The 25,760-nt window shown below is 43.2% G+C and overlaps 2 protein-coding genes across 2 annotated transcripts; both read right to left on the bottom strand.

Moving 5' to 3' along the window:
• Nucleotides 1–570: 570 nt before the first annotated feature.
• LOC310782374 (uncharacterized protein) lies at nucleotides 571–7,367 on the bottom strand (the record flags this gene model as incomplete). Its single annotated transcript, XM_083643039.1, has 10 exons — nucleotides 7,231–7,367; nucleotides 6,162–6,279; nucleotides 6,003–6,072; nucleotides 4,941–5,067; nucleotides 3,461–3,592; nucleotides 3,227–3,344; nucleotides 2,565–2,634; nucleotides 2,260–2,386; nucleotides 1,186–1,224; nucleotides 571–624 (listed from the first exon to the last, which is right to left on the bottom strand). The coding sequence occupies exons 1-10, from the start codon at nucleotides 7,330–7,332 to the stop codon at nucleotides 571–573; spliced, it is 957 nt and encodes a 318-aa protein (XP_083499165.1). The 5' UTR covers nucleotides 7,333–7,367.
• A 450-nt stretch (nucleotides 7,368–7,817) lies between these two features.
• On the bottom strand, nucleotides 7,818–24,005 carry ncoa7b (nuclear receptor coactivator 7b). The gene is made up of 18 exons (XM_083643227.1): nucleotides 23,988–24,005; nucleotides 23,574–23,616; nucleotides 22,942–23,112; nucleotides 19,500–19,687; nucleotides 17,249–17,319; nucleotides 16,299–16,406; nucleotides 16,103–16,204; nucleotides 15,726–15,851; nucleotides 15,360–15,544; nucleotides 14,044–14,198; nucleotides 13,133–13,717; nucleotides 12,188–12,359; nucleotides 11,925–12,072; nucleotides 11,680–11,805; nucleotides 11,369–11,521; nucleotides 10,811–10,906; nucleotides 10,595–10,668; nucleotides 7,818–9,879 (listed from the first exon to the last, which is right to left on the bottom strand). Exons 3-18 carry the CDS (start codon nucleotides 22,977–22,979, stop codon nucleotides 9,744–9,746), a joined length of 2,463 nt encoding a protein of 820 aa, XP_083499353.1. The 5' UTR covers nucleotides 22,980–23,112; nucleotides 23,574–23,616; nucleotides 23,988–24,005; the 3' UTR covers nucleotides 7,818–9,743.
• Between the last annotated feature and the right edge of the window lie 1,755 nt (nucleotides 24,006–25,760).

Below are 25,760 nucleotides of genomic sequence, written 5' to 3'. Positions count from 1 at the left end.
CCTTGAAAAATAAAGATCTAGGCATTAAAAGTTTTTGAAAATAGACAGATACATTGAAAGTGCCTGAATTAAGGGTTTTTCCTGCACAGAGAATTACCATGCATTAAATTTCGCTCTGCCTTCAGCTCATCACTGATGACATAGTCTATGACATCACTGATGATGTCACGATGTCTATGACATTAGCAGTGGGTATATGGCATCATCATGTCACAATGTCTATGACATCATCAGAGGGGTATGGCATCATCCATCAGTCACCACTGGCCACCACTTGATGATGATGTCAAGTGTGCCTTGTTGGGCACAACATCATAAGTGTGGTATGACATCATGAGACACCACTGGCCATATTGTGCTCAATCAATGACTAAAAACAGAAAAGAGTGTGCTTTATTAAGTGAAATATGATAGACACTGCATTCTCATAATCCTTCCCTGGTAGTCTAGTGGTTGCAATTTGGCACTGTCTGCCGGGGGAACACATTTCTATACTGGTCATCACAGGCAAAAATAAAATATATGTATATAAGAGAAACACACCTTTGACAGCATTGCGCCAACTGAAAATCAGCGCAGTCGTTCAGCTTTGCAACCAAGCTGCTGATGAAGATTCAGAATCAGCTGCAAGAGTACATAGGAGGAATGTGTCTTAAAGGAACACTCCGCCCATTTTCAACCAGCTTTGTATCATTAGAACATCAGTAGTATATCAGAAAACAGTAAACTGTTTTGAAGTCTGTCATTTAATTTGACAGTTAGTGAGTGTTAAAGTGTGGACCAGTGACATCACTGGTCCACACTAACTCAAATGAATAACTCATTAACTCAAATCAACTCTCAATAACTGTCAAACTATTCATCATTCATCTAGTTTCCTAGCTTTCCTAGCTCTATTGCAGCGGATTGGGTTCTCTTTTACCCCTCCCGCGGGCAACGTTGCAGATAGAGTAGTAAGGCTGATCCGTAGCGGCTTCTGGGACGTGAGTCGGGGTCTTAATTGGCCTCGGCTGGGTCTACTGGGCGAGGGTGTATGATGTTGACAGACCCGAAACACCTTACGACCCCAGATAACATCACTGATGACACGTCCTAGCGCATACGGCAGTAGTGTATTTGAGAATGTAGACAATGACAAATGACAATATATATTCTGAGAACAGTGAAGAAGACTATTCATTTGACCTTGCTGTGAGTCCTCAACTGATGGAGTACTTTGTCTACCTGCAACAGAGCACAGCAATGCATTATTAATAATTGATTCACAGCGAAGTAGAATATGATTAGTAGTTAAAAGTAGCAAATAAACTGCATACATACATAATCAAACAATAACATTTGTTGCAGTACACAACAATTTCACATTTTCACTTGATACATAACAAGGAAGCGACAGAAATGTAACCTTCTCACTCTCTTCTCACTATAGCTAAAGGAATGATTTATGCAGACATTAGAGATATCCCAGTAAAGACAGTGTACTTGTCTCTGGTTACGAGGGGTTGAAGACACTGCTATAAGCATGGCTACAAGGTGTACTGTAGGTGCAGCCCTGGAAGGGGTGGTAATTTAGAGAATCTCTTATCCAGCAGGAAGAACTTCTATATTCCTTATTTATTTTAACACTGTTACCATTTGGTCTAAATATTGAATTTGAACTAAAATGTTTCTTATAATCCTCTGTCAGCTTTACAGGAACATTGCCACCACTCTAGATCTCCATTCATCCGACAGGCTAAGCAGGTTGCACCTAGAGTATGATCACGCCCCTCTGGAGTCTGATCTGCACCCTAGGCCTATTTTGTCAATATTCTGTAAATATTTTGATTTTTTTTGTATTCATTTGCTATAGGGCTGTATTTGAGGAGCCTTGCTCTCTATACTTATTCATCCCACTTTACACTTTTCTCTTGTTTATTCTAAATGATCATTTTACAATGCATTGCTTGTTTACTTTGTACCCTTGTGAAAATGTATTTATCTCACGTATTATATTATATTATATTATATTATATTATATTATATTATATTATATTATATTATATTATATTATATTATATTATGTCTAAATGCATTCACTTCCAATGTAGTAATGACAGTGTGCTCACTCTACTTGTCTTCCACTTTGTAGGTAGCCTATGTCTTGACAAAGGCAATACGGCCGAAACGTTGTCGATTAAATCTGAAATATTTTTTGCATCTAGAGCCAGAGTGTGTGGTTTCTTCTTTGTTATTGCAGCCATCCAGGCTGTCACTCACCGTGATGAACCAACAAGACTGCGGTCCGTATCGAGTTAGGGACCTGCTGTTCATCAGACTGGCCGGGGCCAGAACATGGAGATGTAGGTGAGGAACAGATGAGAATGGAGGCAGGTGAAAGCCCATCCTGCAGACATTCATACAAACATCACGTTTGACAGCATACTGCAGACCAATAACCAATGTGTGTGTGTGTGTATGTGTGTGTGTGTGTGTGTTAGAAATAGTGGAGATAAAGCTGAAAGATGGTGCAACCCCCCCAGCTAAATACAGGTCTCGGTTGTCATGGCAGAAAATCAATTTACCTGATGTCATCTATGTTGCTGACTTTGTTTTTCTCCAATATCCTCCTTCCCATTTCCTCCATCTGCTCCACTGTCAACAACAAGCATATCAGCACATCAATACTGAGCAGTCATGCAGCCTGGACCAAATGGAAGAAATGTTTGCTGTTGAATTATTGAAACATATAAACTTATCAGGCTTCAACCAAATTGGATAATTACACAATAACATGTTTGGACTGTAGTCTTTCAAAAAGGTCTATCTACGTGTTATTACTAAACTCATTTGGTTGGACCACAAAATCAATTCTTAAAATGTGTGTCATTCCCTTTAATCCAGATTCCATTCATCTGCCCAAAGACATGTTTGTATGAATAAAATACGTTTGAGACCCTGACCTAGAGCAGTGGTTCTCAAACTTGCTCATGTCAAGGACCCCTAAACTGACACAAATTAGACCACGGACCCCCATTTGATAAGATTTAGTGGCAGGGTCCCCCATCTTTGCTTTTAGATGTTTTGTTGCATACAGTTTTGGAAACCCATAGTTACATTCTGTCATTGTGTTACTTATGGATGGAATATAGCGAAAATAAATTATTCCCATTTTTTGCTGGGGACCCCCTGGAACCCCCTCAAGGACCCCTGGGGGTCCCCGGACCCCACTTTGAGAACCACTGACCTAGAGGTATGTGCTCCTTTTGGAGGGTTTTGCAGTTGCCGATATGCGTCCTGGGAATAACAAGGTAATGATGCCTCGCACCAGGCTTGGAGTCTCGAAAACAAACCAGCTCATTATTCTGGGAGCGAGAGAAAGAGAGAGAGAGAGAGAGAGAGAGGGGGGGGGGCTAATGGATCTCCAATTGCAGCTGAAATGTTTAATCGTCACATGGCAGTCACGGTATAGTCTACTTACGCTCAGCAGTATTTCTGCGTCAGTCTGGTTGTTGGCCATTTTACAGAATAGACAATCTTCGTCCCCAATTATAGGCGAACCATGTTGAGTTTCCATTTCCAAACGTGTCTCTTCTGTAGAAAACGTAGGCGACTAGGCTGCTGTCATGACGCTGTTTGGGTGTGTCTGCTCTGTGGCAAGGACAACAATGCCAGCCAGAACTAATCGAGAGGAAAGCTGTCAGAAAATAGACTTCTACAATCGAGTTGGTCTGTTGTTGTGTTCAAGTGCTCCTCGTAAATTCCAACTTCTGAAGTCATACAGTGCTTTTGGTCGGAAACATTGAAATAAAAGATAAATGTTATCTTAGACTTATATACAGTCAATGGTCGGAAATGATAGCAAAAGCCAAAGAGTAAATTTCTGTTGCAGGAGAAAATGCAGGTCGGGTAGCTAATTTATTTATTTACTAAAGTTAAAGTGCATAATTTGTTCCATTAGACTTGAAGGGCGCCAGTCTTTTTACCTGATTTGAAGCAATATAAATAGTAAATACTGTAAAGCTAGCTATAGAAGTTAATGCAGCAGTTAATAGAAAATAGAAATATACAAGATAGGCTACAAATTATTTATAGTACAATGACAGATAATGAAATTAATTTATTTTACAGTCATCCAGAATGTAATGTTGCCTTCAAGTTGATACTATAAGGCAGCATTTCCCTAAGTAGAAGCTACACTTCTCAGAGAAAATGTGTTGCCAAACGGCTGGATGTGTGCTTGCTTTAGCTTATAAAAGGTTAAAATGTTTCTTTCAAACAAGTTTTTTTTTTTACAAATTTACTGCTAGATGTAATTTACACGTTTACACTATTCATTTATATGACAAAAATACAAGTTCCATACCTTATAAAATAAATGGAATTGATAAAAAAGTAAAACATCAACCAATAATAAAAAAACACATGACCAAACATACAAGTCGATAATTTATTTATGAAATAATACTATAAATATTATATATAATATAAAATTTTAACAAAACCTCATACACAATGGAGACACACACACACACACACACACACACACACACACACACACACACACACACACACACACACACACACAGTGATCTTCTAGGCTTAGAATCTAAGCCGATGATCCATGTGAGTTTGTTGCTCCATAAGAGAGTCCATAGTCCAGAAACCATAAATATGATGTAAAAACAGTGTCCACCCTTCCACAGTTCCACTTGACTCAAATGATGTTAATTAGCCTATCAGAAGGGTTGTCACTTAAAAGCTTCCGTAAATGGTCTTCCTGCAGAGAGAAAGACATTTTACTCAATATGGTACATGAGAGAGAGAGAAAGACTAAAACTATAAGACAAAGGGAGATACACAGAGATACGCACATGCACACACTCAAACACAAGTCACTTCACAGCTTATCTGTCTTATGTGTTGAAAGATCATTGGATGAGGGACTTGCAGTGACTCACCACAATGAACCTGTATGAGTCTGGAAGGAACTTGTGCAGCATGTCCTGGGAGATCTGGCTGGCGGGGGCGAGCACATGGAGGTGGAGGTGATCTACTGAGGTGTAGGGGGGCCGGTGGAAGCCCAGCCTGCGGAGGTAATGACATCACTGCCAATCAATAGGCTAAATTGATTCCATCAGCACAACCATACACTGTAAAAAGAACAGGCTTCTGATTTGGGTTTAGAGGAGCAGGGTGCTTCAGCGATCACACCGTTTCAATTTGACTTCAAGCAGCAAAGCAGTTTTATGAAAATCCCAAAAGGGGGAATGTAATGACAGATACAAAAAATAACAAGCTTGGATTTTCTACAGTGAATCTATAACGGCTGTATTACATGTATTATTTCTGGTTAGGCATTTCTGCCCATGTGTTATTATCTCCTGATAGCCTCCACCTCTTTATGAAAGGCATTTGACGGGGCTCTAAACCTTCTTTCTATCTTTCGCTCCTCTCTGTTCAGCCTTATAGGGCAGCATCATGACTTTTCACATCAAGGACCCTGATAAAAAAATGTTTTAAGTTCCATTGGTTTTCATTTCATAATCTACAACAGACCCCTAAAATGACAAATTAGACCACGGAGCCCCATTTGACCAGATTTTGTCCCAGGGTCCTACCAGGGTCCCCCATTTCATAGGATTTTTGCTTTTAGATAGAGTGTATGAAGCCATGACCAAAATAGTCATACATTCTGTCATTCTGCTACTTATGGATGAAATTATAGTGAAAATAAATTGTACACCTTTTTGCTGGGGACCCCCTGGAACCCCTTCAAGGTCCCCAGACCCCACTTTGAGAACCACTGCTCTAACCTACTGTATCTCTCTCATGACTTATCTACATTGTAATGTGACACAGGAGCACTTTGTTGTGCCTTTGGGTCAGGGACAGGCAAGGTGGCTATAGCAGGATGATATTTCAGACTCTTTGTCACAACATTCCAGAGAAAAGGGAGGTGGCATCACACACACACACACACACACACACACACACACACACACACACACACACACACACACCTTATATCCTTCAGATCGGTGATCCCTTGATTACGTAGTACAGCTTTCCCCATTTCAGCCATCCTTTCAACTGTTGGAAACATTACTCAGTTACTGATCAATAATAACAAGTAGTATTTAGGTCAGTGAGTATTTGTATTGGTAGAAGCAGTGACTCACCGAGGCCGACATGTTTGCAGTGGAGAGAGAAGCAGCTGAGGATGTGCTGTGTAGGAATAATCAGGTAGTGATGAGGAGCAGCAGGGTAAATGTCCGGGAAACACACCAGCTCGTTATTCTGTTGGATGCATTCAAAACCATATTCATATTATATCTCAATGTTCAAAACGCCACAGATGAAGAGACAAAACTGATTCAACACACACCAAAGGACTACGACAGCTATTGATAGTATTCTGTTACATCACCACATGGCCATTTTGGTAGGAAAACAACAGGTGATTGTGATCAATTAACAGGCGATAACAATCAAGTGACACTTACAGCCAATGGGCTGTGTGTATTGTAGCGCCATATTGGTAGGAAAAAGCATTGTGACATCATCGGAATACTATGAATAGGCAGTGAACATGGTGTACTGGAAATTCCTATATAAATAAAGACACTGCACATAGACTTGTATTTTTTGGGCCATATCTATTTAAGTTAGCCTAGTCTTCCATTTGATAGAGCTATATCAAGGTTGAGGTTGGATCATTTTCAAGTAAAAGTGAATTAAAACTAATTTATAAATGTAATTCTTGGTTATGTCTTTAATTTATAATTAATTAATTTGGTTTATTTCTTTAAATTTAAAAGTTTATAATGGCAAAATACTTATACTCATCCCTAACATTTTATTAAATTATCAGGATAATTAACTTCCTGAACTGAATTGACCTGGATCCGTCTGAACCATGCTTACTGTGACTGACAGCTGTTTTAGGCTTGTTTTCTTGTTTAGTTGTCTACCATTTGTCTTATTCCCTTATAGCCTAAACTATTTCATGTTCAACTACGTTTCAACTCTCTCTATCTCTCTCAGCACTTCATCATCTCCTGCAGTCCATCGATCTGATGATTTAGAAGTTATAACAGTGTAGTGAGGGTGTCATTTCTTTAACTTCAATTAACCTCGAACGAGCTACAGCAACGCTAAATGTGAAGTTTACTGTCAAGTCAATGTGTAGGTAGGACCATGTGTGCACTGTGCAGTCAGCAGCAGCCTACCTGTAGGAAAGGTTTTTACCTTTTGAATGATTTCCGTGTACTTGTCTTGACCACTCGCAATCAAACAGAAAATACAATCTTCAGTAATATCACTAGTTGGATCTGACTTGCCACCTTCCATATTTCGCTATAATGTCCTGGACGCTTGATTGTCCGTCTGTTGTTGTTTGTTCAGTCTTCCGTGCATGGATGTATTAAAGCCGGTTCAGTGTCGTTGACATAACTTCCAAAGATCGTCTATTTGGTAAGACACACATCACTTAAAAGTTTTTTCGGCGGTTGTGTAAAAAAGTAAAGAAATACAATAAAGTAGGCTACAACAATATTGGGGGGGGGGGCATTATCCGGTCCTTCCCATTGAGCTTATTGAGCAGCCTGCGTTGTCTGTAGACCAGAGGTTGGGCATTTCTTTAAACAACTATTGAGTGGGTCGTCTTCTCAACACGCAATCTTCGAGGGACACTGACGACTTCCCACTTTCCATCCGGGTCTTTCAGCATCATGTGATAGAATTTAAATACGCCTCAAATGGTGTCATGAAGACAACATTAGTTATATATAAAAAAAAAAAAGGGTAATTTGATACTGTATATATTTAACATTTATTTAGGTTTAAATGTGGTAGCAATAACAACACAATAAATAGATCCTTGGTGATATCACAGAACAGGGCAGTTTTGGATTCACATGAAATAATACTCAAGGAGCATTCACAGTTACAAACAAGACTTAACAGCTAAGAAGACAAAAAGCTCACTTTCACATGAAGCGATACCTGGCATTAGTGGATAGTATGGCAGATATAACAATGGTGGTCAACATTTTCAGTACTGCATGTTCATGCACTACAAGCCTGTGTAAGGTCCCTGTGGAATGCACCGGATATAAATGAACATTTATTTACGTTAGTAGAACTGAACTTTTGGTTAGTGGCATGGCATTAGAGTGCAATAACACCAACAGATGATCCCTTTTTCCACCCAGTAAAGTAAAGCAGAGGCCGACCCGCGCTCAGGCAGGCGGCTTCCCTTGTGTAGTGGTGATCAGACAGCATTCAGTCACAATTTCTCATTGAGGAAATGCTTTGCGTTAGAGTCACATCAGGTCACAATATAGAATGAAGAAATTGTCCGTCAATGCTGCAGTGCAAAGTGACATCATGTTCGACTAATACTGGTCACAACCCTCTGATGACGATGATCGAAATCAAAGAGTTATGATTTCAATAACGACACCAGTTTCTTCAGTCTCTTCTAGTGCTCGTTGGGATGACTCAACCTCTTGACTAATCAAATCAAGGAACAGAAATATTCAGCAAAATGCGTCTATAAAAAGTAAAACCCCATTCAATAAAATGGAACATTCTTTGTAAAAACAAATAAAATTGTAAAACATATAAAATATGATGCACTCAGAAAAAAGAAGAAAACAAAATAAAAAAAACCAATAATAGACATTTGGTCATTGCAAACCTTCCTGGCTGACCAGGTGTTTTGGATTGTGTGGGGAATGTCGAATGGAAACTTGATCTAGTAATGAGGAAACGCAATGGGACTTACTTTCTCATTCAGTCATCCTATGACTCAAAATACGAGAAGACGACGGCCTCCAGGGGGAGGAACGACACTTCTCGTTGTAAACAATTACTCAATTTCCCGGATTTAAAGGGTTAACTGGGGCAACAGACAGATTTGGTTAGAGAATGGAAATCTCAAATGTGTTCCCTCCAATGCAACTCCACAGGTTACTCTTCCTTTTACACAACTTCATTGTGTCAGGGGGGGGGGGGAAAAGACATACCATTCTAAACTCTTCTTTCTGTACTGCTGTCAGTATGTATTCCTGTACAAACATACACATTACATTATGAACCTACAGCATAATTGGGCACGTATCTTTTTCATACAAACTCTTTAATCCAGCTGTTTTCATATGACCTCAGCAGTAACATCCGGCACTTTGGCCCTCACAGCCATAGGGTCAAACAGCAGTCCCCCCCGTGTTCCCTTTCCTTCCTCATAAGCATAATGGTGGTTTGTCTGCAAGTGCATGCTGGGACAGCTGGAGGCGTTGTGGGACGTCTAAGGCAGCCAATGAAGTGAGAGCAAACGGGAACGATAACTTTCTCGCACTTCCACCCTTCGAGGGGTGATGAACTGACTACAAACCAGCCAATCTATCTGCAGGGAAAGCCCCTGTGTCAGAACATGCTCACCTGCCTCAGACCATCAACAATGCAGCTGATATCTGCGCCCACCAAACACCAAGAACAATAAACTCTGATCCATCACACCTTCCAAATGTGAACCATCCAGAAGGCTTATTCAGTTGCATCCAGCTAGTTTAACTTCTCCGTCAGTCACCATAAAAACCGGGACAGGCCTAGCCGAGATCCTCTCGTCTCTCAGAAGGTTTAGTGTCATTTGGGTAGATGGGGATTGCCTCCTAGTGGTGCATATAGACTAGGGGTTTGAAGGTTTAGGGAGGTTGTGGAGCAGAGAGTGAATGTAGATGCGGCTTGAGCCAGCGGGGCTACTCAAAGCTCCAGACCTCCAGACTGTGGATGTTGAAGTCCTGCTGGGTGGAGAGGGGCTGGTTGTTGAAGGTGGCACAGCTGGTGGTGGTGCCCCGGAACAGCTCAGCGTCCAGCCACAGGCCCAGCTGGCCACTGCAGAGGGGGGAGGGGGGGATTGGAGAAGATGGAATGGAGAGATTGGTTGGACAAAGCTGTGGTAGTAGAACGTGGGGCTATGTCACTTACACTACACACAATCACAAGATGTTCCCTCATCAAATTAAACAAGCACAGATCTTGTACAGGCCCACATGTTGCAATCAGTTGAATACATGCTATGAAATGTAAGGCAATGTTTGAACCTGCAACAGTGGCCCTTAAGTATGGATAATCTCTGTGACTCTTAACCAAAGCCGCCCTCTAGAGGCTATCTGGCGAAGCGCATCACCTCGGTAAGTGCCCTGGACAGACTGTGACTGACTCACCGTTCTAGATTTAATCAAATTGATAAATAAACTCAATTGATGTACTTGTTCCCGTAATTCCTTTCCAATAGGCCAACAATTAGCGTCATGAATGACTGTTGATGAAGTAGTACTTGCATCGGTACTCATATCAGCCAAACCCCTTTTATTTGTACTTAGCAAAGCGCCTTCCTCCTGCACTGGCATAGTGCTGAAACCAAGTGTGGAGACTGGTTTGTCTGGTGTGAAACTACAAAGCTCCTAGCATCGTCACCACAATCCAACTCAAGAGAAATTGTAGGCATTAAAAAACAACAAATGCCGTTTAAAATGTAGCCGGAGTCATTAATTGGTGTTCTGGCCGGCAGCCGGCACTTGTGAGAAACTCCGCTTCATCTACTCACCCTCCTCCTCCCATCTGCAGAGAATCAGTATTGCCTTTCACAAAGTAGGAGTTCTCCCCTGTCCAGCGGTACACCTGGAAAAAGAAGAAAACCATGTGTGAATTTGCCATTTGAGGAACCAAGTTGGTTTATTTTCACATGTACACTTTTCAGGAAGTTCTTGTGAATCAGTGTTGGCTTAATGGCCACACAGTTAGAACAGGAAGTGAGTCAAACCTTGATCTCAGGACAGAGGCTATAGAGGAAGGTCTCTCCTGTGCCGTAGCAGTGTTCACTCACTCTGAAGGGATGAGTCGAGAACGCCCCAAACACCTGAGGTATGAATCAGATTTCATTCAATATTCAACAACAGGTATGGGACAAATAATCATGAGCAGGTTTGTGTGGTGCACCTGATTGCTACAGACTAGTTGACTAAATAAAATGATTTAAAAAAAAACTTTCATCAACTGAAAATGCTTTCTGGTGTACAACTCCCAAGCTTTTTGTTTACCCTCTGAAGACATTCAACAAGCAGTGGGCTGCTTAAAATCGGTTTTAAGCATTTGGCCCCAGAGCTGGACTTTGGACATTACATTACATTACGTCATTTGGCAGACGCTTTTATCCAAAGCGACTTACAATAACACATTTTTGTCAGCAATAGAGCAATCCACTATGTAACACAGTCTATGATAACTACAACTTCTGAAGGAACAGTGGTACGGGTTAAGGTTAAGGTTATTTATTTTTTAACAGTCATGTCTGGTTTACATGAATGCATGTGTTATGTACCTGGTTGTCCAGGTCTTTGATGACCAGCAGCACAGGACTGTCCACGTCAGCCAGGTTCCTGTACAGGGTCTTGAGGCTGGTGCCGTGCTTCACAGTGCTGTAGGCCAGTCTCCAGGGGTAACCCTGGACACGGGCTGGCAGGCGACAGGCCAGCTGCACCGCACACAGAGAATCAGACAAGAAGACAGCGGACTAGCAAGTGTGTATTTTGGTGGCTCGCTCTTGTTGAACCTTGAATTATCGAGACATCAGATGGTGGGTAGCATTATGTGGTTAGCGTCAGGCTGTGAATAAGCGTCTATAGGATTTACCTTCTCGATCTGTGTGTCCTGCAGGAGAGAGCTGGCGTCACTGAGTACGGGCAGAACATCCATAGACAAGTCTCCTTCACAGCTGCCGAAACTCTGCCTACGCTTGGCCTCGTCGATGGTGATGATCTGTGAGTGAAACAAGTCAATACGATAGTGACATCAACAAGCAGCATACATAGCATGTAGAACATAACCCAGCGGTAGCATTCTTGGCTGCCATGTCCCACACTCTGTCCTGAGCTCACCTCCCAGCTGCAAGATGCAGGGTCACTGAAGAAGTTGTCAATCATGTCCAGCTCGTCCTTCTCCACCACCACGAAGCCCTGCTCCCGCGCCTCCTTCCCGTACACGTCGGGAGACCACTGGACGAAAAAGGCGTACAGATCGTGCACCCTGGAACACACAAGCATGTTGGGTGGGTGAAAAAGCACACACACACACACACACACTGACTTTCAAGACTACAAAGCAGCCACCATTGGCATTGTACTTGTATTCCTTATCTCACCTCTCCTGTGGCACAGCGAACCAGTACTCTGGCTGCTTTCCCCGGCCCCCATATGAGTGGGCGGGGCTAGACGTCCTCCCAGTGGCAAAGGACTTCCTCATTGGTTTCCCCACTTTGAAGCACAGGAACATGGGCGGGTTTTTACTCTTCTCCTCCGAGCAGAGAAGCATGTCTATATAGAATGGGAAATAAAAAGAGAGGAAGATAACTCGGTTAGTTCTAGCTTAGTTTAAAGCCCCAACATGTAGAAACAACGACCTCTGCTGCCACAAGTGGTAATTACAGGAGGATGCTAATAAATGCTACACTTCCCTGCTTGTATGTTTGCCGTTTCCTTGATTTCTGCTAGTTTGCTAACTTCTCTGCATTTTTTTAAACAGATTTGTTGGTAAAAAAAATTGCTCCAAATATCCCCAAATGTTATGTCGACTTGCTTTATTGAAGAATAGTGCCACTAACTTCTCAACTGCTAACTTAACAACACATTTCACTTCCTATACGTTCTTCACAACAAAAGCATCCCGTTAGTTTGTCTGTGTAACGATTTTAATATGAAGGAGCTTCAGCAGGATATAGAGTTACAGGTTACTCCAGGTAACTTCAATGCCCCATCGGTGCTCCGCGACATATTGCAGGAACAGTCGTTCGGGGCGCAGAGTGGGAATGAGAATATTAGAAGTCAGTGTAGCATCAAAATGATTTAGAAGCTGTCATATTAGGATACGATAGTTACATATTGGGGATTTAATGTTCTTTTATGCCTCTGACTGAAATTGGATAGGACAATAGGCAGACAGGAAAGGTAGGGAGAGAGAGAGAGAGAGGGGATGACATGCGGCAAAGGGCGACGGGTCAGATTCGTGGGAGGGACTAAGTCTTAGCGGGAGGTGCTCTACCAGGTGAGCCACCCGGGCGCCACAAGTGTCTAGTTTAGAATGATCTTACCTTCTATTGGAGCCTGCATCCTCTGCAGCAGCCAAGACTTCATCTCTGCCTTCCTTCTCTCCTCCTCACTCAGTCCATCTTCTTCAGTTGGTCCCTTCTGCAGTTCCACTGCCGAGCAGCCTCGACAAGCCGCAGCCTCGCCCAGACTTAACTGTCCGTTTTGGTCCACTGATGCGCTGCTTATGATATCGCACACACCATTTACTAACTCTTCGGGCCCTTTAGATTTGAGATCTTTGGTTTCAATTACCTCTCGACTTGCAGCTTTATCATTTGTGTCGCTCTGTTTTTCAGTCTCTGAGGAAGATTGTAGTGATTCACCATCCTCAACGGAGCTGTTGTGAGCCACACCCTCGTCCTCCTCATCGTCCAGCTTCCCCTTGGATTGACAGAGAATCGACATTTTACCCGATTCGTCCTGGAGTTCTGCCCGGCCGGAGTAACTAGATCCTAGGAGTCCCTGCTGATCCGCGCTGTCAGCGCTGTATGGTTTGGACTCTTCAGTGCGGTCGTTGATGGAGGCCTCCAGCTCTGTGAAGCCCTCGTCTGATGGAGACATCACCGTCTGCTCGCCCTCGGTGCTCCCTGCCATTTGGAAGATAAACCATCCAATCGTTTTCTAGTTCAACAAGCTGAATGTATATTCAAATGTGAGTAAATTGGTGTGGGACATTTACTATCTTTATGCCAACATGTAAAAGCAAACAATACTATATGATTTTCCAAATTGAAACTTGTATTTGGATTAATTCCAATCACAGGCCACTAAACCAAAAACGGTTGCTCATCTTTGCTAGTAGACCAGAGAAAATGACCAGACATAACCAAAGATTCACCACTCAGGTTGATAAGTGGATCATCTTGGAGCAATATGGACAATACATGTCATGCCAAGTCAGATGACATCTCACCGGTTTCTGAGAGGGTTGAGTCGATGTCGTCTAAGACGATGGGCCGCTTGGGATCCAGCGCCTCATAGCGGCTGAAGGGGTTGAGGTCCCGCTCCGAGGGCAGCTGCTCCCACTCACCTGGCCTGTACACAGGACACAGATCCTGGGGTAGGTCTCTGTGGGGTCACCAGGCACCACACATACCGCACCGCCAATGAAGATATGGAAAAATAAAAGAATAAGAAAGAAAAAGAGATGTCGAACAGAAATCATAAATGAGAATGAGACCCAACTTAAAAAGACAAAATAACAAATAACAAAACATCAAATCAATCTAAAATAGCAAGAATAATGGTGCATAAACAAACAACTTTAAAAGTAAAGGAAAAACTCTAAACCAAAATCGGGAGGGGGGGGGGTCACTTAAGGACTGTCCTGATAACAAAATCCAGTGGAATGAATGGAGCTCGGTAAAAACAGAAAGTTAGCGAGATGGTAAAGAGGCAACTGTGAAAAGTGGCAGAAAGGCTTTGTAAGCAGTTAATAGTTAATTGACCAAGAAAAATTGAAAGGAGGAACAAGAAAGGACAGATCAAATGAAGAGTTGAGAATGAGAAGAACAGTCGTCTTAATGAGGGGGGAAGCGAGATGTGTAGGGGTCTTCTTAAAGCAGCTACGAGCAAGATTTTCGATTGTTATTAAACAGTCTAAATTTAATATCGATGCATCACATCTTACCTCTAATAGTAGACGAGACCAACGCAGAGTAGTCTTGCTTGAACCCCGAGTGAATTGGCCAGTGTTGTCTTGACGAAATAGTCTGTCTGCGGCCGGAGCAGATCAGGAAGTGAAATGAAACGGTTTGCGGCAGCCACTTCGGCCATAACCACAAAATAACAAAATTACTTCCAAACAAACTGTTAGAATATAACGAGAGATGTTCGCGAGAGTAGCAAGCCCCTGCATGGCGTTCTCCGTGTTTATGGTCTGTTGCTAGGCAGAGCGAAACGGTTGAAGGCAGGCAGCTGCCGTAAACCATTTCGTTTCACTTCCGGCTTTATCCGGCCCGCCGGTAGACAGATAAGAGAGAGAGAGCCTGGTGACGCGAGGTTAGTAGACAGACACAGACTCTATAATCATCAAGAGAGCAATCTCCGATTCACACGGCTTTGGTCTCAGCTACTATTATAGGTAAGATGTGATGCATCAATATTATAATTATACGAAAATCTTGCTCGTAGCTGCTTTACCGAGGTGGGAAGCGAGATGTGTAGGGGTCTTCTTAATGAGGGTGGGGGGGGGGGGGGGGGGGGGGCAAGATGTGTAGAGGTCCTTACGACGGCAGGGCGTCCTTGAGTTTCATGCGCGACACGTCGTCATAGAGCGCCACAGAGACGACCTCCTCCATCGGGCAGATCAGGCCGTACTCCTCACAGCCGTGCTCGATCACCAGGGGGTCCGACTTGTGCGGGTCAAACATGATGTTGTTTGGTGTCACTATCATCACCCCTCCCACCACGCCCTGCAAGAATATAAAATAACATGTGGAGAGACGTCAGAGCCTGGGTGGGTAAACATCTAGGTCTAAAATCAACAACCTGCAAGGATGGTAATAATGGAAAACCCAATTAACACAGGCTGCGATTTAAACTGATAGCGGACATCGCCATATTTTAAAAAGGGCAGATTCTGTCACTTCTCACCATGCCGTCAGTGAAGTATTTGCAGCTCATCTTGATGAACTTAACCGTTGCTGGGCTCTCGTCTTCTGAGGTGGGCGAGGACTCACGCCGTACGGGCTTTCCCGGGCCGCTTTTCGAAACCCCATCCTGCAGGACGTCACAAGGCCACATCACTCATCGTCATGCTTGTCTTTAGTGTAGCTTGTGTGTAATGCCGATTTTTGTTTACTCATCCAAAGGTGGTAGGCATCCAGACCAAGACATTTAACCAGCACAAGCAATGCAGTGTCCGAAAGCAACTTTTTGTCATGACTAGTATTAAATAATGACTAGTATCATGACTAGTATTAAAGATGACGCACCATAGATGCAACATAGATGGATCTATTACTACTTACATATGATGCGTTCTCAGATAGACCATTTGTGAAGACAGGAGACAAGGAACTCTCAGGCTTTGAGTCTAATTCTGACTGGCTCTCATCAGGGACAAACAGCTTCTGTAAGGGTGATGACGGACAAGCACATTAGCCAATCGGAGCAATGCCTTAAAAGAGTGAAAGAAGCGGGGCGGGGCAGTGACCAAGCTCTCACCTGACCCGGGTAGACACTGTGAGAGAAGAGCTTGTTCAGCTGCACCAGTTTGTTCGGGGTGACGTTGAACTTAAGTGCAATGCTGTTGAGGGAGTCGCTGGGTCCCACCTGCAACAAGAGATCGGCGTGAATGTGAATTCAAGAGATCAGCGTGAGCGTTAATTCTGTCCCTAAAACACACAGTTGTCCATCCATACAGGCCAAAACTCCCCATTGATTTTGATCTCTCATCCACAGCGTCCCCACAAGTCAGCAGTCAGTAGTCGGGTTTCCATCCACCTGTTTTGATGCGAAATTTCAATTTTGCGCATAAAAAAACTGAGTGGAAACGCTGCCTAATTCGCAAAAACCTCCAAATATCGCAAAAAAGTTTTCACGCTTGAGGGAGGCGGAAAAGTCGGGTGTATCGATAAAAGGAAAATGCGAAACGTGAGGTGGAAACAGTTTAAGCGATATTCCATTCCGTTCCGTCTCTCCATTCAAAAACAACACAGTTTGCCTTGATCACTGCAATACCCGCCGTGGTAAACAGAAGAAGACTGGGATATTAACTTTAAGGCGACTCACTTCTAGAATTGAATGAAATTGTATTCACTTACTATCTGCTCCGTGGATTATAACGTTATGCTTGCCAGGTCGCACCTGGTAATCCAGAAATGGCGTTATGGTACCTTTGTCTACTTGTAGATCATCCAGAAACTTTAAATGAATAACGTTAGATGTGTTTAACAGAGCTGTATATCGGGTCTAGCAGCTGATCAGCAGCTCAGACAGCCTCAAACACCAGGTGATTGACAGCTCTATAATTCGCAAAATAGCAGTGGAGGGAAACGCGCATTGTTTCTCATTTCATTTTGCCGACTTTCTGCAAATTCGATTAAAAGTTGCGATACATTTGGATGGAAACCCAGCTAGTGACAGAGTGAAAGGGGAGCTGTCGTCTTACTCACTGTGAACTCCACTGTCCCTGGAGGCCTCCTCTTCTCCCTCTTCGCCTGACTGTTGCTTTTGCAGCCATCATCTGAGAGAGAGACAGAAATTGAAAGAGCTTTTGCGGTGTCGGCATAATGACACATTTCCCGAGAGCAGCCAAGTGCCGAACATCCCATAAGGAGAGAAACAATTTCATGCACCAACGCAACCGATACACTCTTGATGGCACACTCTATAGGGATGAACAAGTGGCTCTATTCTCGCCATATCACACTTTCTAAGTTGCTCACAGGTACGTATCCAGCAAGTGATTCTCTAAGTTACGACTATTTCAAGTATGAAAGCATTCCATAATCTTTTCCATAATCTTACAAACTTTTTCACAGTTAGAAAATATATTTGAATCAATCGGTGCAACAAAATTAAAAACATTATTTGGAGTAGAAGTGACCAATCGCTAGAGAGGACAGCACACGCTAAATATCTTGCGTCCTGATTCACTACCGTTGGATGAACTCCCCCCCTATCATCATTATCTGGGCTCAGAGCACCGCCCCCACACATGTTGAAGCAGTTATCATAAATACACACAATTTGACCCTTGTAGTAGTCGAGGCCCACAGTCAGCGTTTCCTTCTTGGCAAGAACACAGAGGTTATTAGTACGCCACTCCCTAACTGCCCCCATTACAATGCTGCCGCCGCCATGGCAACCGCGGGCAATGACTAAGCATTAGACTGCTAGACTCCAGCTGTGTCGGCACTTTACTGTACTCTGCATCTATTGCTCTGTGTGAACAGTAACTTGTTGACTGGTCATTCGATCACATGAAAACCATTTTTACAACAGTATTCTTCCTGCACTATGCAGCAGAGCAGGTGTTTTATGCTGTGTTACACGATAGCTGAATGTATATACATCCTAGAAGGCTTTGTCTGGCTGTTATGCAGCATTATTATAATAAAGAAGATGTCTTTATTTGGAAAGGCATTATTACACTGCCCCACAGGTTATTTGACTTGATGGTCTGCCAGGAACAATGGTCGCTCTTATTAAAGTAAAACACATACTGCAGAATTTAGTTTACACAGCTGGCTGACCCAGTGCACTGGTGACAGTCTATTAACATTGTCAGTATGGGGCCGGGGATGATAGGACTGATGATGATGATGAGTCTATTTATGCTATAACCAAACCCACCAACACCTGCTAGCATGATAATGCCAATGCTCATATATATATATATATATATATATATATATATATATATATATATATATATATATATATATATATATATATATATATATATATACTACATCATTAAAGCATCATATCATCCTGAGTCATGCTGCTTATATAATGAATATGCCTGTTACACTAACCAATGTTTTGGCTTTAGCTACAGGCTTCAGCTATGGAGCAACATCAAAACTGAAGAGACATCTAACAATTCCAACCAATCCTAAGAACTCAAAAAAGGAAATGTGGAGATAATTTGATGGCGAAGCTGAGATGGCATCATCGACAAAAAATGACATAATCTCTAGTACAGATTATAGTTATGCAATTTCCTGTTTAAAGTGACTGTGCCTTTAACCCCATGTCTCCTGTGCACAGAGGGTCCTTAAGTTGCATATCAGTCATGAAGGACTAGAAGTGGATGGAACTTGACCCTCAGGCATAATGAACTGAAAGAAGGGGAGGGGGGGTGTTTAGTGCTTTCTTAGGATTTCCATGTTGATGTGTGCAACCTAAGGGATTTATGCTCATGCTGCCAGTTAGGTTATAAAGGGCATTTGACTTGCTGGCTTCACATTTTAAAACTTCAGTGAAGAATTCAAATACATATTTAATTTCCTAGAGCAGTGGTTCTCAAATTGTTTCACATGAAGGACCCCTAAACTGACAAAGATTAGACCACGGACCCCCATTTGATAGGATTTTGTCCCACGGTCCCCCAAATGATAATAAGATTGATGCTTTTAGATGTTTTATTACAGAAAGTGTATACAACCCATGACCAAAATAGTCATTGTGTTACTTATGAATGGAATTATAGCGCAAATAATTTACCCCCCTTTTGGCTGGGGACCCCCTGGAAGCCCCTCAAGGACCCCTTGAGAGGACTTCTAATGAGGTGTCTGGATAAAGAGGCTTCACGGTGAAAACAGCAGCAGGCTACAAAATCTTTACATGCATGATGTCACATGCATGATGTCACATGCACTGCAAATCCTTGACGGGCGCTCATGCTGCAGGTCTTACCTGAGCCTGCAGATGGCTTTGCTGCTATTCTCTCTAGCTCTGCCTTCGTGGTCTTGTCCTTAGGGTCAGTGGCATTTGGGTTGTCTGGACAGGAGATGATGGGCAACTTCAACGACGAATTAGCTGGGTTCTGCTCATTCACATTCTTCTCTGATTGGCCCTGCTTGAGCTGTCTACGCCTCTTCAGCCTGACAGGATGCAAGAGGACAAAGATTTGTTTACTTTCATTCAGTAAGTTAGGCCAAACAAAGCACATGACTGTGGAGGATCATTCAATCTGATTCGTTATTAACTTATCCCTAGACAACTTTTAGTGGAATGTGACCTCATCCCAACTGTGCACGCCATCCACAAAATCTGTCATTCATTAATCAAGGTGGATCATAACACCAGTACTCTCATAACAATAAAACATCCAAGTTTGTCTTTGGTGAAGAAACAAAACCCATCTTAAACTTCTCTTTTTGCTTGGCTCCTTCAGCGCCATCTGTGTTCCTGTCATTTCCTGCTTCCTCCCTCACTAATCACCGATTGGTTTAAGGGGGATGATGTAATGGCGTCTCCAGACCCTGTCAGGGTTCATTAAGGCGGACACTGCAGCAAACTGAGCCAAAGCAGCACAGCGCGGTTCCATTCTTATTTCTGGAAATCAGTGGGGGGGGGGCGGGTGCCAGGTGGTACTCCAGACTGATCCGTGTGGAGCGAAACAGAATGTGAGTCTACGTGATCAGGATGGTTTAACCAGGCTAATGGATCCACAGGTTTAGTTGTTGTACTTGGCGATAATGCAACATCTATCTACAAGACCCACTGAACCCTGGGCCTAAGTATGGATATGAGCCATGTCCGAAAAGACAAGAGCAATTTGATTCGTCATTATGCTTAGAGTGATAGAGATGTCGGCCTAGACAGCCTCGGGCAAGAGCAGAAGACATGAAAACAGAAGAGAGAAATGTCTTAAGTGCGCGAGCGCCTTAATGGAAGAGCAACAGAGGGTCGATATGGCTGCAGACAGACACAGCTCATAGCCTCGGGTCACTCTCCCACTTTAGCTGATGCAGCCCACCACATCTGGTGGAGGGCTCAGGAATCTGCAGCCGCATTCCAAACAACACTCCTGTTCCCGCTCTGGGACATTTCTGACTGAAATGCAAAGATTTCTTTTTGGTCTCTCCCACTCGCTTTCTCCCCCCCCCCCTGCAGCCTTTGTAAGATGGGAGCTTCCTGGCCAGTGTACCCGTTCCCAGCACAGTCACAGAGAATGCAAGATTACAGTAAGCGGAAAAACAGAGCGAGAATGAAAACATGGCCTCAACAACCTCCTATAATAGAATAGTGCTTCCGAGACACAACGGTGCTAAGAATAGTGAAGTATTATGCACTTAAGCGAAAACAAACAACTGGGGCAGACCTCTCCTGGAGCATGATCAGGGCATTTTTATTTTATTGTTTATGCCAATGAGTGTACAGTATGTGTGTACTCTGTGCTCTACAATGACCTTTATGGGCAGGAAGAGAGGCAGCATATGGTGGAAGTAGTGGGGCAGAGCTACATATTGTAGCAGTGGCTGTTTGGTCAGAGATAAGGCTCGTTTCCCCCCCTGACATGTTCACGCTCGCATCTCCATATAAGCTGTTGGTCTTAATAGAGGTCTGCATTGGCCTCATCCTGCACCTCTCCACTGCTTATATGAGCCACTCCTGCAGGTTTGGTTGCTGCCATAGCTTGCCATATGACTAGACAGTGAGTGGACAATTTTAATAGCATTATTACAAAGTAATTTATTTTCACAAAGTAATGTTTTCGAAAAAAACGTTTTACAAACATGGGTTTATCAACAAACAAGAAATAAAGTAATTGCAGGTTTCTGCCCATCTGTTAGAGCAGATATACAGATACATTGACACATAATCAAAACCTATAAAGCCCATTATGCTATGCATGATCTCATCTGCATCACACTCACCATTTATCTTCTACTTATCTGCACTTCATCTGATTTGGCTGGCTTGGGGTCAAATTGGACTCCGGTCAGGTGGCTACCTAGCTTGAGGGCCTTGATTTTCATACGAGCATTTGTTCCCCAATTTTCAGTGCTGCAACCTAACAGTTCATGCGTCATGTGTACGCAATGCTATGATGTACCATTTACGCAAGGCAGGCGAGGAAACGTATTGGGCGTATTAGAAAGAACAAAAGTACATTTTGTCAATAGCTACTGTGGGCATTTTAGAAACAATCCAGCCAGATTACATACATAGTAGTACTTAAAATCATCTTCATTATTATATTCCCATTATTCCCACAGTATTCTAAAATTACTACCGGCTCCCATTTAATGGGAGGCTTTGCCAATTTTCCACCCACTTTGTATCATTACAATGTCAGTAATGATGCAGATGGACAGCCTTTACCTTGTCTTAATGTTTTCCTGCACCGAGAGCTCCGCAGTTTTATTCCAGCACTTCCTGTACAGAATGATGCAAAATGCATCATTCTGTACAGGAAGTGAACAGATGTTGCTCGAGGGCGGCTTCGACGGCAGCGGTTATTGTTTCTTTTTATTTTCTCTGTATGCGCACATCCACGGAGAATCACATCGAGAGCCTTAACCAGCGTTAATGAGTTAATTATCCATACCAGCTGGCGGGGGCGGAGTTTCTGCAGGCAGTCAAACGTGGCTTACTCGATGCAGAAAACATATACACAAGGTAAGCACTGTCCATCTACTTCATATTACAGAGATTATGATACAAAGTGAAAGCGGGTTGAAAATCAGCAAAGCCTTCCTTTAAATAAATGAATAAATAAATAAGGGAATCCCACAATTTCGCAGACCTCTAGCATTAACCGAGTAATGTATCCATATGTAATGTATCCATGCAATGTATCCATGCAATTCTACAGCACCCTTCTTTTGTGTGGAGTGTGAAAGAGAAAGCACAAGTGTGCAAGGGGTGTGTGATGCTGCTCTTTGTCCATGGCATACCAATTTCTCGCTAGTGTGCGCTCTGTTGCTGTTTGAAGCCTCTGTCCACACCGCTCCCCTATCACGTTTCACTAGGATGCAAAAATCCAATTTGGAAGTGAACACCATCCCACATGACCACTATGTGTAAGCCCAATGATGCATGACTCCCATCTGTGCTGTGCCTGACTGTATCAGGTGGGTGTAGCCCAACAGAGGCAGACTAGTCCATAAGAGGGCATGAATAATCGCTGAATACACCTTGACAGGAGAATTTCACGCCTTAAAATAACATGCACAACAATGGAACAACGCTGTAGCTGGTCATAAGCACAAAGCAATGCTTGCAATAACAAATGAGAGCTATTACGTTGTTGAAGAATCAGCTGTGCTGCATGTGCAAAATAACAAAACGACCCCCGGCACAAATTCAAAACAGGAAAACACTTATTCATGCACGCATTGTCTCTTACCTGGCAAAATATCCCGGCTTTCTCTCTCTCTTTTCCATCGGGCCAGGGTCCTAAAGCTGCATGCAATCAAGCACACACGCAAACACACACACACAAACTCATTCACTCTGTGTCCAAGCCAGCAGACACTTGGAGAAGATCACCTAACCTCTCACACACTTCATCCATATCCTGCAGGAGAGGGGGAGAAACAAGGGATTAGCACAGGCCAACCGGGTGCGTCACTAGGCTGTTTACACCAGAGAGTGCAGCATTTGATGCTGAAGCCATTGGTCATCAGCTTAAGTGGGGGGTTGATGAAAGCATCCCAAGCCACTCGACTGTAAACATACCCTAACTAACCCTAACTCACCAGGCAGTCACATAGGCATTGATTAGACTCAATATGGGCACCCAGAGTATATCAGTCTGACGACTAATATCAGATTGATAGACTGGGACTGGGTTCCCAGATTGCTGGAAAATAATAACACGCAATTCCCACACCCCAAGTTAAGGATAGACAGCAGCATCGGTTTTACTATCGACAATGAGCGTTAGCAAGTAGATGGCTAACCATTGCTAAATATTAATTTGCCAATATTGACATTGCAAAAACAATAAAACAATAAAATAAAGCAATGTTACCCCACCTATAACCGTTACATTCTTCAGTTTGCAGCAGCTCGCTGCTTCCTGCAGTGCAGCAGTCACACACAGACACACCATAAAATAAATTAGCACAAAAATTACACTGCATTAAACATCTCTACTACTGCGAGGTCGAAGCAAACACACAAGCAAGCACGCAGCAGGCAGGAACAAGGTCCACTTGATGGTGCTAGGCTAACAGTGCTAGCCACTTTGTTTACAACAAGACAATAGCAACCTTGGTGGGGATGGTGTGGATATTATTTTATACCATCCAAGCGCCAGCCCCCTTTCCCTTAAAATAATAGTTTCTGTTTCGTTCGATGTGGTCTCACGTTAAATATCAAGTAAGCGGCAGTGTAACGTGCATGTCAGTGTGGAAGTGCCGTTACGGACAAGTAAAACTGGCGACATACCTTGTGTGTGCATCCTCCACCAGCTAAAACCAAAACTAGCTTAGCTAGCTAAGCTAACGTCAAAATGAAGCTCGGTCCCCTCCCACTACGCCATCTCGTGTCTGCTTAACGTGCGACGTATCATCGGCATAAGCTAGCTAAAGCATTAACCAACAATCTGTGCTTGCCTTTTATTCTGTGCTTGCTCAACGTTGCTATGTAGTTCGGTGGACCATTGAATGATTTAACTGTTGGTCGACGAGATGGCTATTGTGCTCACTGAGTGTAAGCAACAACTACACATGCGCAGAAGGCAGAACATAAGTGAAATAGGATAGATACCGCGTGCTCTACAGCTATCCCTGGTGGTCTAGTGGTTAGGATTCGGCGCTCTCACCGCCGCGGCCCGGGTTCGATTCCCGGTCAGGGAACACATTTTTTCCGCACCCGAAGAACTTTTCTCTCTTGTTTCTTTTTGTTACGCTGTGGCAGGCAGGGCCAAATTCACATATCTGGTCGCAGCTATTGCGAATTCACGCTTCTTTCAATTTACAACATGGAGGTTGTAAGAGAAGAGAACACACCTTTGACCGTATGTCAGCAGTGCGCCAAGTGCCAACCGACAATCAGCGCCGTCCTCCAGCTTTGTTAGGCTTCTGGAGAAGAATAACATTTATGCAGTGGTGGAATGTACCTAGTACAGTAGTAGTGCATTTTACTAAATTACAGTTTTATTATTTAATCAGTAGTTAAGCAGCGCCACCTACAGGCTAGCTGGAGAAGTAATCAGTCTGGGTTGTGGTCATTACTCCTCTCCTCCGAGTTGAGGAGCAAGCAATGTTAGGAAGGTTATGATCATGAGAAAGAGAAGATAAACAAGTTCTGATCAAGCTGTTATGACCACTGAGATAAAACAATCTTTATATAATTCTTTATATGTCGATGGACGTAAAAATGAAGTGAATGTGAAGAGGCAGAATGAAAAGATGTGTCAGTAGAAGCAGCATCAAAAGACTGAGTCCCGCTGTATTACTCAGGCTGCACTACAGTGTCTATTCACAGGCGCGATCCCACTACTGAGCGGCACGGGGGCTTTGGCCTGCTCCGTTTCCGGCCTGGGCCGATGCACCCCTCCTTAGACGACCTGGTGGTCCCGAGCTCCCCCAGGAGCACCATATCGATACCGAACTTAGCGCGGACACCCGATCGGCATAGTCCACTGCAGCTCAGAACTCCTGAGCTCAAACGATCCGCCAGCCTCAGACTCCCAGTAGCTTGGATTACAGGCGCGCGCCACCACACCCGGCGAGAAATAGCTTGGCTCATAGGGCTTTTGACTTTTAAAAACATGACGTCATCGAAGCATGTGACAGTGACATCTGAAAGTTTGAAGGTGAGTGTGACTGTATGCTAATTTTGTTATTCTTGTGAAATGAACTTGTGAATATATCACTGAGAATATCAATTAGCTGAAAGCCTGTAATCAACACTGTTGGATCTGTCACTTAAGCACTTGAGTCATTCTTTATTTTCAGATAGCCTTTTTTGTTACTATAGAAATTAGTATTGCAGAGCTGTTTCTTGAAAAATGTTCCTCATGGGGTGCATAATATAATAGTCACTAGTCATCTGTTCCCTCATTGTTCCCTTCTGCAATACACATGTGTGTGGTCATTTTTCAGTGTAGCCTATGTCATATGTCTTTGTTTTGGATAGCCTACTGTAATAAACACTGAGTGTGTTTACATGCACACTAATAAACTGTTTATTAGCGGATTTCTCGAGTTACCTGAT

Source organism: Poromitra crassiceps, assembly GCF_964638095.1.
Source record: "Poromitra crassiceps genome assembly, chromosome: 9".
NCBI lineage: Eukaryota > Metazoa > Chordata > Actinopteri > Beryciformes > Melamphaidae > Poromitra > Poromitra crassiceps.
This window is presented reverse-complemented; position numbering and strand designations above follow the sequence as displayed.